Source organism: Ascidia mentula, chromosome 7 (assembly GCF_947561715.1).
Source record: "Ascidia mentula chromosome 7, kaAscMent1.1, whole genome shotgun sequence".
Classification (NCBI taxonomy): Eukaryota; Metazoa; Chordata; class Ascidiacea; order Phlebobranchia; family Ascidiidae; genus Ascidia; species Ascidia mentula.
In genome coordinates, this window is record NC_138572.1 from 689,949 (window position 1) to 703,970 (window position 14,022).

Genomic DNA, 14,022 nt, shown 5'->3' on the forward strand with positions numbered 1-14,022 from the left:
TACCTTTTGCTATTTAACTCCATCAACACGTACGGCTCCGTTAACCTGTGTGGTATTTCCAATTACCTGTGGTGGTAAATATCCGTCAACCTGTGTGCGCCCGTGCAAAACACGGAAATTACGTTTACTTTTAATTGTAAGGCAGTTTAGTTGTGATGCGTCATTGCAGAACATCTACAGTGGAAGAGTTAGAAAACATATGCAATAGCACCTGTAGCTGATGAACATAGTGGGCGATTTCTAACGTAGGCGCCAGGATGTGGAAATCAGCTTACCAGTGGGTGTTAAAGCTATGAATGACTAAACCTGCTGGAGGTATAGCAACAAAAACAGAACTCTTTTAACAACCAATTTGTGGTGAAATAGCATCACGTCCCGACCCAACACTATTGGTTCCCAGTTGCTTTGCTTGGCCATGATGTAATCTCTGCTGTGGTTCGTCACCATTAGTTCCTACCTAGTTTGGTCCCTAACGAATCGACGTCAAATGCAAAGAACCACAAAGTGGAAGATTTCCTGGTTAGTTAACCGGCAAAATCACATCGCAAGCTGCACTTCGGAATGGGACGATCACGCCTTGTCACGCAAGAGCATAAAGTGTAGTCTGATTACGTTTGTAGAGATCCCCTACGTCAGTGATTACCAACCTTTTTGTGGTTGCGTACCACTTTGGGGAAGAAGTAACGAACATTTTGGGATCATTTACGGTTTTTTCAATTCGAACAATATCCGTAAATTGCGAAAAGGTGCTCGCGTACCACCTAGAATGCCGTCTCGTACCACAGGTTGGGAAACACTGCCCTACGTATATGTGAAGGTCGTCTGTCAAGTTGCGCTCTAGCGCGTCAGTGCATCCTGACAACATCACGCGCGTCGGTTTCAACAAAAATTCCCCACATATATTCAGAGAACAGTTGCCGGAAAAGGAACATTACAACGAAACGACGTTAGTTAGTGCACACAGGTTTAGTTGTGTCAATGCAGACAAGAAGATCGTGTTGATCCAATCTTCAACCACAAAGCTTTTGTCAATAAATTTTGAACACACGTGAATAGAAAGTGGATCCTTTGCAAATAACTTTGATTTTGATCTCATTTCATCACGGTTGTGGCTTAAACATGTATAACACGAAATGCAAACAAAACAGGACTTAAGAGTTCGGTTTTATTCGGTAAATATTATGTCGTTGTAGCTGTCAAGCATAACATGTTTTAATTAATCTGTTCTTCTGGCACAATTAAACGTACACTTTTATTTACCGATGTTTTATCTGCTTTCCAGCACGGTTTCCTCAGTGTCAGTAAAAGTTACGTTAAATTGTGCCACGAAGAACAGATTACTAAAAAAGTAGTTTGTAAAGCACATTTAAAAATCTTTGGATGAAAGTCAAATACACGAGTACAAACGCACACAGACACAATCAGTAATGTTGGCAATATTTGTCAAGCACTCGGAAAGATCGAACGTCGCTCATAAACTGTTCATCAGTTGGTCTCAGTCGCATTTTGAGGTAAAGCCAACGAACATAGCTTGATACCCTCGTGTAAATCCCAGGTTTGTTTACGTTTCCACAACCGATTCCCCAACTTGTGATACCCCAGATAGTGTGACGTGTCGTGTTGGGGTGTAAACATGCCAAAGGACCCCCACTGTCACCCCGACACGTATCAGTGCCATCTTTCTGGAATACAAAAGTGCCAATAGTTTATAAAAAAAATGCGATTTCTAAGTTAGAAACTTTTTTTTTTTTTTCAACAACAAACAAATTACAAAACGTTGCATTCTAAACTAAACAGGAACGCAAGAGGTGTTTGGTAAATTAACTTTAAAAGGCAGCATGGGTATTAAAAATTGTTGTTCTCACCGCAGCGCATATCATGGAGTGCTTAAGGTAGTCAACACCGAGCAGTCGGCTGCAATTCTCATTTGGAAATATGCTCACTGGCGCCTGCTGGAGGCAGGGTGGATAATCCATGGGGTTAACTGCCGAACAACAAGCATGTTGTGATGTGATTCTTAGAGGTTGTGGTTGGCAATACTTTTGCAAGTTTCGTCAACACCGCATCACAGTGTTCGTTGTTGTAACTGACAAATGTTATATATGCCGACCGTAGATTGAATGCGCTGTACTATGAAATTGTACCGACAGAATACAGAAGTTAATTCATAACGCGCAGGTGTTAGAGATGCTTCCATATCGGTTTGTGGAAGGATTTGGGAAAAGAAACTTGAAGTTTTCAAAAACCCTTGTCTAGGTGCAAAATACTGAAGTGAATAACCTTGAATTAGAAGCCAAAACCTAAATTGTTAAACAGACATTTGAAACACAACATGTTTTTTTATCATCAGTGCTGTACTACATGATTATAAGCTGTATCGAATGCATCGCCTACATTCATAGGCTGGCAGGCGGATGGAAAGGCAATTTTGAAACGTGTTTGAAAAAAAGTACAGCATTCCAGTTTTTACCGTTTTATTCAAAAACCCGTATCTAATGACGTAACTGTCGATAAACATCTGATAAAGCGACTCTTGCACAGAAAAACATAAAAAACTTACAGTGTCTGGGACCATGCGCCCCCCACCCAGATATTCCACATCGAGATTGTGACGAAAACTGGTTTTGCCCGAGAGGCAGACATGCTGGTCGCACAAATCGACTGCAACCATAGAAATAAGTTTAAAATGAAACACTGATATCTCCACATGATATTTAATAACTCCTTGCTTCGGGCGTATTACGTTTACGTTGTGTAAAAACCAAGGCAATGCATTCTAATTTGGAATGTACCAGGTCCCTTGTGAATTTATCTTACTTGAATGAAACGCATTGTCTCAATTTAATCAACGCCAAGTCGTTGGTTGGACTCGAATGATACGAGTAGTAAGGATGTCTGTAAACCTCTTCAATATCTAGGTCACGTGAATCCTCTACGCCCTCTGATTGGCTGAATTGGAGTTCGTCACGGTTGTAGTAATCGCCCACCCGAACGATCGTCTCATTGGTGAACCTGTAACCATGGAAATGGTTCCCATGGTAATTTGTTTTAACTCTATGGCACTTCATACCAACAATGAAATTTTTTAAGACCTTATTTCGTGATATCCTTATGTACAAAATGAACTTGATAGCTGAAAGCATTATTGTTCATAGGAGGTCTGTGGACCCCAAGTGGAAAACCTTGTCGTAGGAAATCAAACTTAAAATCGACACCAAATTCTCACAACGTGCACCGAAATGCAAACTTTTTACGAGCCTGGATCTGTCTGGAACTTTGTGCTAATTTATTCCATCACGAAAGAACTTCGGAAATTACTCACGATTTCGAACTGGATTCGACACAATGTGCGGCTGTGAGGACGTAACATCTGTTGATGAGAGTTCCTCCGCAAGAGTGAGGGGTGCGGCCTCTTAATGGATACTTCTTACGTATGGAAACCTGTTAGAATGACAAAAATACCTCGAACACTTGATGTAAACACGACGATATTAAGCTTATAGTGGTTTTAACCGGTGAAAAATTTACTAGTAGGGGGAATTATGGGTTTGTGGGTTATTAGTCAGCACCGAAATATACAAAAGTAGTTACAAGAGAAATATTATCATCTGTATTCAATGTGTGTAGTGTGGTTTTTGGCAATTGGTCATGCCAAGCGGCCGAAAAAGTAAAAAAAGGATAACAGATATAGAGAAAAAGCAATCATTAAATACCAGCACTGTTACAGACACACGTGCACATGGAAGCAAGCTTTTATGAAAGCCGGCATCTGACTGACAACGAATATAAGACATGGATTTAAATTGAGCTCTCCTATAATTGTACGTTTCAACATAACTTTGCAAATCTCCCATAAAATCATTTACCTGCCACGACTGACTCCCGGGGTTAGCGTAGACCCCTTCCACTATTCTCAACCCGTCTTTGACCTCAGGACAGAAAGCCGGAACAGGAATATCGGTGGTGACTTCGCCGCAAGATTCTTCTTGGAGTTTGCTACCTGGGAATATACGAACACAAAGCACTGGCTTTAAACAACACAATCAGCCTGGATGTTGATGAGACGTTTTTTACATCATGTTATTGCTGTGTTTACTTTCAGGGAACTGATGATGCCCACAGGGCAAAACATATATTCCTAACAACTGTGTATTGTGTGCATATTGCCTTACGGTTTTTTAGTATTTGAAGTCATATGGGGATATACGACGTACACTCTACATAAATAAAAATGTTTCATGGCATAGCGATACAAGCGTTCAAATCCCTCTCGTAATTTTTAGGTTGTAATATTGTAAAAAAAAAAACTTTTTATGAGTTTTGATCATAAAGTTTACAACACAAATGACACGCTTGACCGAGTTGTGCATCCCTGTAATAAATTGTGAAAAACTTAGCACAGCTAACCTAAATCTTGGTCAGCTAAAAGCCGAAAATGTTCCGTCCTTTGCGAGTTGTAAACAGCAATGTGGTTGGTTTCTCCAATGGAAGGCAATCTTTTCGTAATTCTAAACAGCAGAGAGAAACAACACAATTACATGAAAATCTGTTTGAAATCTCAAACTTTTACCGAACAAGTTAACATTGTTGAATCTTCAGCAATTAGTATTAGAAGTATTGAATATAAATTGTCTTTACACATCACAAAGCCAGTTATCTTTTCGTAGGAAGCATTATCCATTCTGTTCTAGTTACAAATGCATTACTTTTTCGACCCAACATTTAAGCATAGTCAATACGTATTTATTCTGCACTACAATAACAAAATAACGTAAGCTTACGGTAAGACGTAGGTAAGAGCTCCGTTGTAATATATCATGATGGATATGGTGTGAATACGAATAATGATTTGAAACTTAGTCCCTCTGCTTAATCTTGCCCTGCCCAGACGACAAAAGGGCCTTGCACTCCATTCATTTCCAGTTGGTCCGTTCTTGATGATTAGCTGTGTGTTACATACAAAGCGAAACCATTACAACCAGCAAGTTTATTCAATTCAATGTTTTACAGTATGATAGTTTGTAATATCATAATCTCCTGATAGCAATAAACCCAACAGAAACACATTCTACTTGAATAAGCTATACTTATGTTTAAAGCATAGGCGATATATATACATATGAATATATCAATTAAAAAGCTTATGAAATACCGACTCCGGATTTATTACAGAACTTGCTACAGTAAGTTGAAAGTTCGTTCAATTTATTGTAACCTTTCCCACCGACCAATGGCATATTTAAATTAGAATGGCTTGACAGCGCCGTCTAGCGGATGAGCCAAAAGAAGGCACTAAAACATACGAACTTTTAATTCTTGCTGATTCTTTTTGAAAATGGTTTGGTCATGCCAAAATAATGTTTTTGTGAAGTACATTGTTAGTTATCTAACTTAATCTTGCATGCCCCGTGTTGTGACACTAGTGACCTGTAGTAACCCCGCCGGACTGTACCGCTACGGAGGTGGTTTGAGTTTCTTCCCACTAAAAGATATGTTTGGGTGATAGTTTGCTTATCAAGCTATTAACGGTCGTTACATCGCTGCTTTTCTATGCCGTGTAAATATGTTTTCTATGTCGGGCGAATAATTTACTAGCGTAATAACACGAGGCATGCAAGATTAAGTCAGATAACTAACTATGTATAGTCAGATAACTAACGTGATTAATTTACAAAACTATTGAACAATACCGTATACCGCCACTGAACCGCAACTCACAGCTAGGTTTGAGGCAAGGGAAATGTTTAAACCCCTCCGGACTCGTGCAAGCAAAATAACAACAATAAACGTTTTGAAGTGCGTCATTTTCGAATCCATTCATACGTCGCATTGTTCCATAAATTTCCTGGTAATATAAATGCTAGTGAACTTTCGGCACAGGAAATGCGTGCAGAGCATAATGGATTAGCGATCCATCGCCTTAACCACTCAGCCACCTCGTCGTCCAAAACCTGTTGTTAAATGAAATATTTATGTGAGATTTGTTTGAAAAAAATATTGTCTTATAAAAACTACTTTAGTTTGGTTTAATATTGTCGGATACGATAAATTGCACTTTTATAAACTTGTTAGATGGTTTGCCACATCCTTCGATAGTTCAGTTGGTGCGGCGGTAGAGTTTATCACAAATACATCTGAAGTACACGGCATTTCAGGTAAAAGTACATTTGAAAAAGAATGCATTAAACTAACTGGTTTTACATGGTTTGTTTCTTCCTGAGTATTACAAATGCCTTCACTATATTTAGTAAATGGAAAGCATGAAAGCTTTTTCATTCAAGGTTAGCAATTGTTACAGGTGTGAACAAATATTTTGTGCTGTTTTGGTCAACTTTGCCCATCTTAAAAAAGTACAGTACATAATAAACGCGCTGTGTTCAGGTCGCAGTACTTTAGACAACTTGGCCTCCCTGTCTTTGCACTGTACTTTGTTATATTATTTAGAAATGTTCAGAAGTAGTTTTTAGGGCGCAATTACAAACCTTGTAAACAATGATTTGTTAAAAATTATTTCATCCTGGTCAATTAAATGCCTTGTTGGTTTTTGAAACTATAAAACTGTTTAAATCACATGAAAAATATAAAAAAAACACACAAACCGGTGCAGTCTCAATCAATAATGTTGGTAATATTTACCAAGAATCTGATAAGATCGAACAAAGCTTGACACCTTCATGTAAATCCCAGGTTTGTTTACGTTTCCACAACCGATGCCCCAACTTGTGATATCCCAGATTGTGTGATGGTTTATGTTAAGGTCAACGCATGACAAGAACCCCCACTGTTAGTGCCGTCGTTCTGAAAAACAAGATTGGAAATTATTTGTGGAAATATTTTTAGATAAGCAAGAATGACTCGATTTAACCATACAGTAACTAAAGTGGAAAAAGAAAATTTCCACTCTTACTGCAGTAAACATTGTCAGGTTCAAACAGCCAAGTAGGCGACTGCAATTCTCATGGACGAATATGCTCACTGGCGCCACTGGTGGCAATTTATTGGAAATTGTGATTAGTTTATTTTTGTAAAAATGAAATACGATTTTCACTTTCATTACTGTTGTCATGGATGTCACTCGTATCATGTGCAGTGTTAATACATAAAGATAAAAGAAATAGGGTAAGTTTGTACCACACCGAAAAGTTTTCAAGTAACATGTGCTTTGTATTATTTCACCTTTTAGCATTATTCCAATAAACAATTATATCCAGAAACATAGAAAACTTCCTGCACCCCGCATTCCCCAACCAGATATTCCATACTCATATTGTGACAAAAACTGGTTTTGTCCAAGAGGCAAACATGCTGACTGCACAAATCAACTGCAAACATAGAAATAGGTTAGTAATGGGACAGAAAAGTACATGGATTACATTTGAATTAAATTGGGATTCTGTACTAAAATCCAAGCTGACATACTGATTATATGGGAGAATATTCAAATTTAGAAAAAGTGAGATCTTGTGTAGAACGACATTGTCCCCATGGACTTTTCACTTAAATGATTTGCAACAGTATAGTTGGGAATGATCACATAGTGAGGTTTTCCTCTTCAATAAATAGGTCATGTGAATCCTTTCATTTGTAGTAACCTGTAACCACCCACCCCAGGCCCCGATCGCTGGTCTCACTGGTTAACCTGTCACCATGGAAACAGCTTAATAATACTATTTGTTGTTTCAAAAGTTTATCAAGAAAATATCAGCAAATCAATGCTCTTTATGAAACAGATTGCACACAAGAAACACTTACATTTGAGCTGAATTTAACACAATGTGAAGCTGTAAGAACGTAATGTCAAGTTTGGGGTTTACAGCATGTTAGTAGATGTCTCCAATGTGTGGAAACCTGTTGAAATCATAAAAGTAAATTAGTTTTCTTGATGTTATGTGAATATTACATATCTTGCACACTTGCACAGAATGTCACCATTAACTAACTTAAAAGTGTTTCTTCGGTTTGACGTTGTAACACTTAAATCATTTTAACCTGTTGTCATTTTTGACAAACAAGTTGCAGATTTTAACAACTTTTTGTTAGTTTTTAAACTGGGTTAAAATATAATCAATCATATTATTCATCAATACTTCATTATTTTGTAACAATTAAATAACAATGACTTATATCAATGGTGGGGAAGGTCAACTATAAAAACAACATAACCTTGTCTCAGACAATTTATAAAATATCATTTATGCAAAACTTTTTGCATTGATTAAAAGCAATACTGCTTACCGTATGTTTGTCATCTTTCATTGTCATTTTCTGTTATGAGTAAGATTGCATTCTATCGGAGTGTGTTTAACTTCTAATATTACAATTTGGGTGTTTTTTACCCAGGATTGCAGAGAAGTATTGGTGTTTACAATAACTCCATTATTTCCAGTCGTTATTTTCCAATCCTCAGGTTGGCATCGCTATGACTCTGCAAAAACAACACTGGTATTTAATGACTTTGCAATTAAAAGCACCAATGTTTGTAAATGAGTTTTAGATAAAGACGTTTTTCTTTATGGTTCTTTTGCTTTTGTCAATAAATTCGAGAAACAACAACTACAGTCAGACCTTTTTAATCTAAACTGCTTTGTTTCATCAAATATGTTTTAGTCTACATAAAGAGCAATCCAGCACATACTTTTATTAAATTCCACTTAACATATGTAGGGGTCAACATAAAATCAAAAATGTGTTTGCTCTTTCTTTGTTAACAAAGTCAATCTAACCTTTTTTGCACCAACTACAAGGATTCAATGTAGGGCAGGCATGTTGTTGATGACCTTGTGAAAATTAGAGGTCATGACATTCTTTTTTTGTGTGTTTGTTTTGACCACGCAGGGATTTGAATATTCTTGATGTTGCCTTGGTGATGTTTTATTCTTCAGTGCAACCTGGTGGATAAATGTAAAATGAAAGGTTTTGGGACCACTGTCGACCCGCAACTAGAGTACCACTGAAACTTGGCAAATCTCAAACAAATGCATAATTATGACAGCCAACCATAACATGGTTTTAATGTAATAAAACAAAAAAAATAGTTGTCTAATAATGCTACAAGAAATTACTGTTGTAAAGTTTATTCAGCAAAATAATGTTATATAGGCATAGTTACACACACTTGTGATAATATAGCAATATCAATACCAAGGAAAAAGTATCACATAAGTTTTCAGTATTTCTTTCATTGAAATTTACATACAACAAAGTTAAATACCGCTTGTGGGGCAACCCAACTTTTTGCTTGCGACCTCTTTTTCAGATCAAAATTTCCTGGGATCCGTTGTGTTGGTCAATCATTTAATTCAGTGACTCTAGACCTCTTTGTCCTGGAATATAAAGCAGTCAGAAAAGTCATTGACCTCTTTGATGTTTTGGTAAATCTGATCCTGCCAAGATTAAAGTACGGGGTGAAAGTCACAATGTGTTTTCCATATAACCAGGTTGTTACTTGCTTCTACTGTTTTGCATATATCCATGCTCATATTGTAAACTACACAAAATTTTTTTTGAAAAATAGGGGTTTATAAATCACTTAGAGTGAGTATTTAGAGGTTGTGGAAGACTCCCTGGCAACGCTCTATGAAGGGGTCGGCAACCCCTGGCACATTAATTTAATATTCATGACATGCCAAGTGATTTAGTTCATACTTCAGTACTTTTACATGCGTTCGGGATTGGCTTGGGTTGCAAAGATACGTTAAAAAGATAAATGTCGAAGAATTACCCAATTTACACAATAAAATTTATATAATGATATAGGTAATGAGGTGGTGGCAACACAGTGGTAACAAGATAAGGGCAATATACTCTGGTTTGCACATACATAATTAAAAAACAAACATGTAATGTTTAAAACGTTGCTGACTCCTGCTGCACTGACACTGGTTAAGAACCACTGGTATAAGTTAGAAATTTGCAAACAAATTTAGCTATATTTTGCAGAAAAATTCACAAGCTTTGCATATATATATAATTTACTGTGAGATGGAGCCCGACAGCACCACTGGTTTTAGCTTTTACATGGACATGGGGTTTCACCTTGATTGTCTTTGGAGGTTTGCAACCAGATTTTGTGAAAATCTTCGACTGGTTGTTTGGCGAGAAAGATTATCACGAGCCAACATCAAGCTGCACTGATGAGACCTAACAGATCATCACATTGACCCAGTCGTCCAGTCTGCAACTCACTTAATATGATTTCTGTTGACAAAAGTTACAAATTAATTTAGTTTGAGGTCAGCATGATGACCAGGACTTCTTCCAGCAACAATTCATTGCGTGGATTAGTGATGTTTTTGGAGCCGATAAGATTGTTCTCATTAAGTGTGTTTTATTCAGATTTTGAATAAAATTTTTTCTAGGATTGTTTTTATTTGGATTGACTCGAAGATTCATTTAAAATAAACCCAGCAACCAACTTTTAAACAGAGCACAACTAAACTGCAAATAAGTATTTGTGTACAACAGACCAACACGAGACATACACTTACTTCATTAACCAACATATTCTCTTGGAACTTGATTCATGGACGTTGTCAGTTTGTGGGAGTTTCACTCTTCATTTGCAATGAGATTTCTTGCATTTAAAACCAACACATTTGAAAATCAGATATTTTGGGACAGTAGAAGTTTTAATTTTATTCCAAGACCAAGTAGATCCGTCTGTTACGTTCCTACATGACAACATTCTATTCCACAAACAACCCCTGGTATTCTTTCTTCTGATAACTGGAATAAAAATGTCGGAAAGCTTTCGTCTCACTTTCTGCTCCAGACATATTTCACTTTATGTATTTCGTAGCAATTTTATTTGCAGTAAAAAACATTTATTTTGAACAAATCGCAAAAAAACACAAATAATTCTGGAAGTCTCGTGTTTTGTTTCAATCCGGACCACTGGAGTCTTCATCGGATGCGAGGAAGGAATATTTACTGATAACTCAAACCCGAAACTATCGGCTGAAAAAAAATCACAAAACTTTTAATTTCATCAAAATTAACAAAACCATGTTTTAATGCAAATATAAATTAAACAAATTCTTACCGGGTTTTCCAGTTTTTTAATCTCTTCTTCCAAGACTCGAATAGATTCGGAATCGAATCCGCATCCATCCAGCAACAACTCATACACTTTAGGGAGAATCCGACAAATATTTCCAACATTTTTTCGTTCAAACTTGTTGTAACTCAGGTCGAGATTTCCCAACTATTTAAAATATAAAGATTGGTCGGAAATCTTTGTTTCAAACTTTTTTTTTGAAACAGAATTTTTTTTCTTAAAACCGGATTAAAATTAACTCCATGTTTTCACTTTTGATTAAAAAAAGTAAGTTTTATAAAAATATCATGGATTTAAACAAATATTTATTCTCAAAATAATGAAAACCAACCTTGGATCCCATCTTCATAATCGCTTCACAGATCATGTTTAAAGTTTCGGAATTTAGTTCGCATTTCCTCAACCCCAGCCTCAAACCGGGTTCTCGAATCCGTGGGAGGAAATCCGCGAGAGCGAAAACATCCGAAATCTTCAGTGGGATTCCGTATAAATTCAACACCAGAGGACAAGAGAGGGCGATTTCATCTCTAACTATTTCGTCAACTTCCTGTAAATCTACGAGGAAATCTGAAACAGGGACAAGTTTATTAAAACAAACATGGCGGAAGTTTTATTAAATCACTAAAACTTTTTATTGCAAACTTCAAACAAGATTTCTTCACTTTTAATCGGATTTAAACAAGACAAGATCCAACAAATTAATCAAATACAAAAACATTAAATTACTGGAAGAAAAACATAAACTTTATCCGACAAAAAATATGCGACCTTCCTTTAAAACTTTCAACCTGAACATTTTTATTCCATTCTCTTCTATAAGAACAATGGAATTGCGACGTCACAACACTTACTGTGACGTAACAGTTACGTTTACAAACACGCATCACACAGACTGGAAATAAATACTAACCTCGTAACTCGTATTTACGTAAATAGAATCCATTGGGCCTTTCTTCCCGCAGGTATTTCGAAAGTTTCTTCAAAAACTTTTTCGCACGTTTGTCTGAAAATAACAAGATCAACATTTACGGCAAAAATAGAAGCCATGTATTTGGATGGGAGAATTATTCAAACTCCCAATGTGCGTTTTCCACAAATATAACCTGCGTATATTAGATGCGTAATGAGATGTGAGACTTTCGAAACCACGATGCCCGTTTACCCAATATAATGGTAACTTGTAGTGGAAAGTATGTGAAAGTTTAACAGCAAGCTTTTCGCGTAAAGCAACGTTGTGTAACAAATTGTAAACATGGTTTTGCAAATCGTTCAGGGCCTGTCAATGCAGACAAGTGCAACAAAACAAATATGTCAAATAACAGCAGCATCTTAACTTTGCCAATAGTTTTTTTGTCCCAGCTTTTTACACCTAAATGCCTTGTATTACTTTGCTGGTTACAATTATTACAGCAGAATGATTTTATTATGTTTAGATGAGAAAAAGGAAATGATTGTTTTTAATGTAACTAACTACCATGCATTTGTTCCTCATTGTTAAGTGTGGAGGATGCTGGATCACTGGAGTCAGTCTTGACTGAGGTTGATGGCAAGGTTTTTAGACTGGAATCACTTCCATCACCTGCAAAAAACAATCAAGGTAACAACTGCAAATTAATGGCACTTATGTACACTGTAAGGGTTAACCCAATGCAAAGGCCTTACTTGATAATTTTGACAATAAATAAATCAGGTTACAGTGGCTTAACAACCAAGCTGGACCTGGGCAATCCAGGCCACTGCTCTGTCTGTGGGAGTTCGCCAGTTGGACTTTACAGCAGGGATGCACAACACGAATGTCATATTTGGTTTTCCAGTGGATTTTGAAGTGACCTTTCAAACAGGTTTTAACTTTATAAAACTACTCTTTGAGTTGTGCATCCTGCTTTACTGGGAAAAGGGGATTTAATTCAGCTATGCTGCATTCATAGGCTAATCACTGCTTAAAACCACAACGGGAGTCCATTTTAAAAGCAAATCAAAAAAGAGGCATTTTTGGAGCCATTGAGATCTATGAATATTTTTACTGACTGCTTCAAGTACAGCAACAGCAAAATGTTTAAAAAAAGCCATAATAATTGAGAGCTGTAGACAGGGTGTACACGCACTGTTTCGGCCTATGAGGTCTCGTAAGTGCAGCTGTTGACTGTGGCACTGTGCTAGCTTTTACACAAGCAGGCACATTGATTTTCCTAACCACTGGTGGTTTGTCTATGTTGTTTGGTACCCAGTATAGGGTACCCAATGGATTGAAAGGTACCACAAAGTGGAAATCAGTGTGCCTGGTAGTGTAAAAGCTAGCACAGTGCCACAGTCAACAGCTGCACTGATGAGACATCATAGGTCGAAACAGTGCATGTACACCCTGTCTGCAGCTCTCAAAATGTTTACATATGTGAAATGTTGTAATATTCATACCATTTGACAATTAACTTAAGTGCCCAAAACCACAGGTTTATGCAAAACAATGGATATAATAAATACCAAAGAATTTTTGTGTTACAAAAATGGTATACTTCAGTACTTGCACTAAAAATCAATTAAGCAGCGTGTGTGTATAGGGCTGAACTTACTTTTTACATGTCCCAGCTCACCGCCATCTATTTGATGTATTCTGGTTGCCTCAAGTTCAGCTGCAGCAGTGGAGGCTTCACCAGCTGTAGAAACAGGTGTTAAATTTACATGAACAATACATGATTGTTTAGATTAACACAACAAATGGATTGAGCTACTGTGGCATGCTTACAACACTAAAACGTTACACACCAAGTAACAGCGGCATCACAGCCAAGCCCGGTAAAGCTTCTTTTACTGATAGCTCAAGATATAAAAAAGCACTGGAGTTTGAACTCATAAGCCTAGTCATTAGGAACCGTAGTTCTTCCAGCTATGAGAGTTCAACAAAATAGAAACACCCAGATTGGCTGCGATGTCACTGCCGAAAAGCAGGGAAACAAAATTCAAAAATT

The 14,022-nt window shown here is 37.1% G+C and overlaps 1 protein-coding gene and 2 long non-coding RNA genes across 3 annotated transcripts; all 3 read right to left on the reverse strand.

The window, feature by feature from the left end:
• Positions 1–921: 921 nt before the first annotated feature.
• Positions 922–5,847, reverse strand: LOC145909084 (chymotrypsinogen A-like). The gene is made up of 9 exons (XM_082996405.1): positions 5,719–5,847; positions 4,782–4,945; positions 4,408–4,508; positions 3,867–4,000; positions 3,323–3,441; positions 2,818–3,012; positions 2,561–2,661; positions 1,866–1,984; positions 922–1,682 (listed from the first exon to the last, which is right to left on the reverse strand). The coding sequence occupies exons 1-9, from the start codon at positions 5,815–5,817 to the stop codon at positions 1,422–1,424; spliced, it is 1,293 nt and encodes a 430-aa protein (XP_082852531.1). The 5' UTR covers positions 5,818–5,847; the 3' UTR covers positions 922–1,421.
• Positions 5,848–8,752: 2,905 nt separating this feature from the next.
• On the reverse strand, positions 8,753–10,185 carry LOC145909233 (uncharacterized). Its single transcript, XR_014403125.1, has 3 exons — positions 10,036–10,185; positions 9,212–9,323; positions 8,753–8,888 (listed from the first exon to the last, which is right to left on the reverse strand). It is a non-coding gene; the product is annotated as an uncharacterized LOC145909233 (long non-coding RNA).
• A 676-nt stretch (positions 10,186–10,861) lies between these two features.
• On the reverse strand, positions 10,862–11,570 carry LOC145909186 (uncharacterized). Its single transcript, XR_014403116.1, has 3 exons — positions 11,388–11,570; positions 11,042–11,203; positions 10,862–10,956 (listed from the first exon to the last, which is right to left on the reverse strand). It is a non-coding gene; the product is annotated as an uncharacterized LOC145909186 (long non-coding RNA).
• Between the last annotated feature and the right edge of the window lie 2,452 nt (positions 11,571–14,022).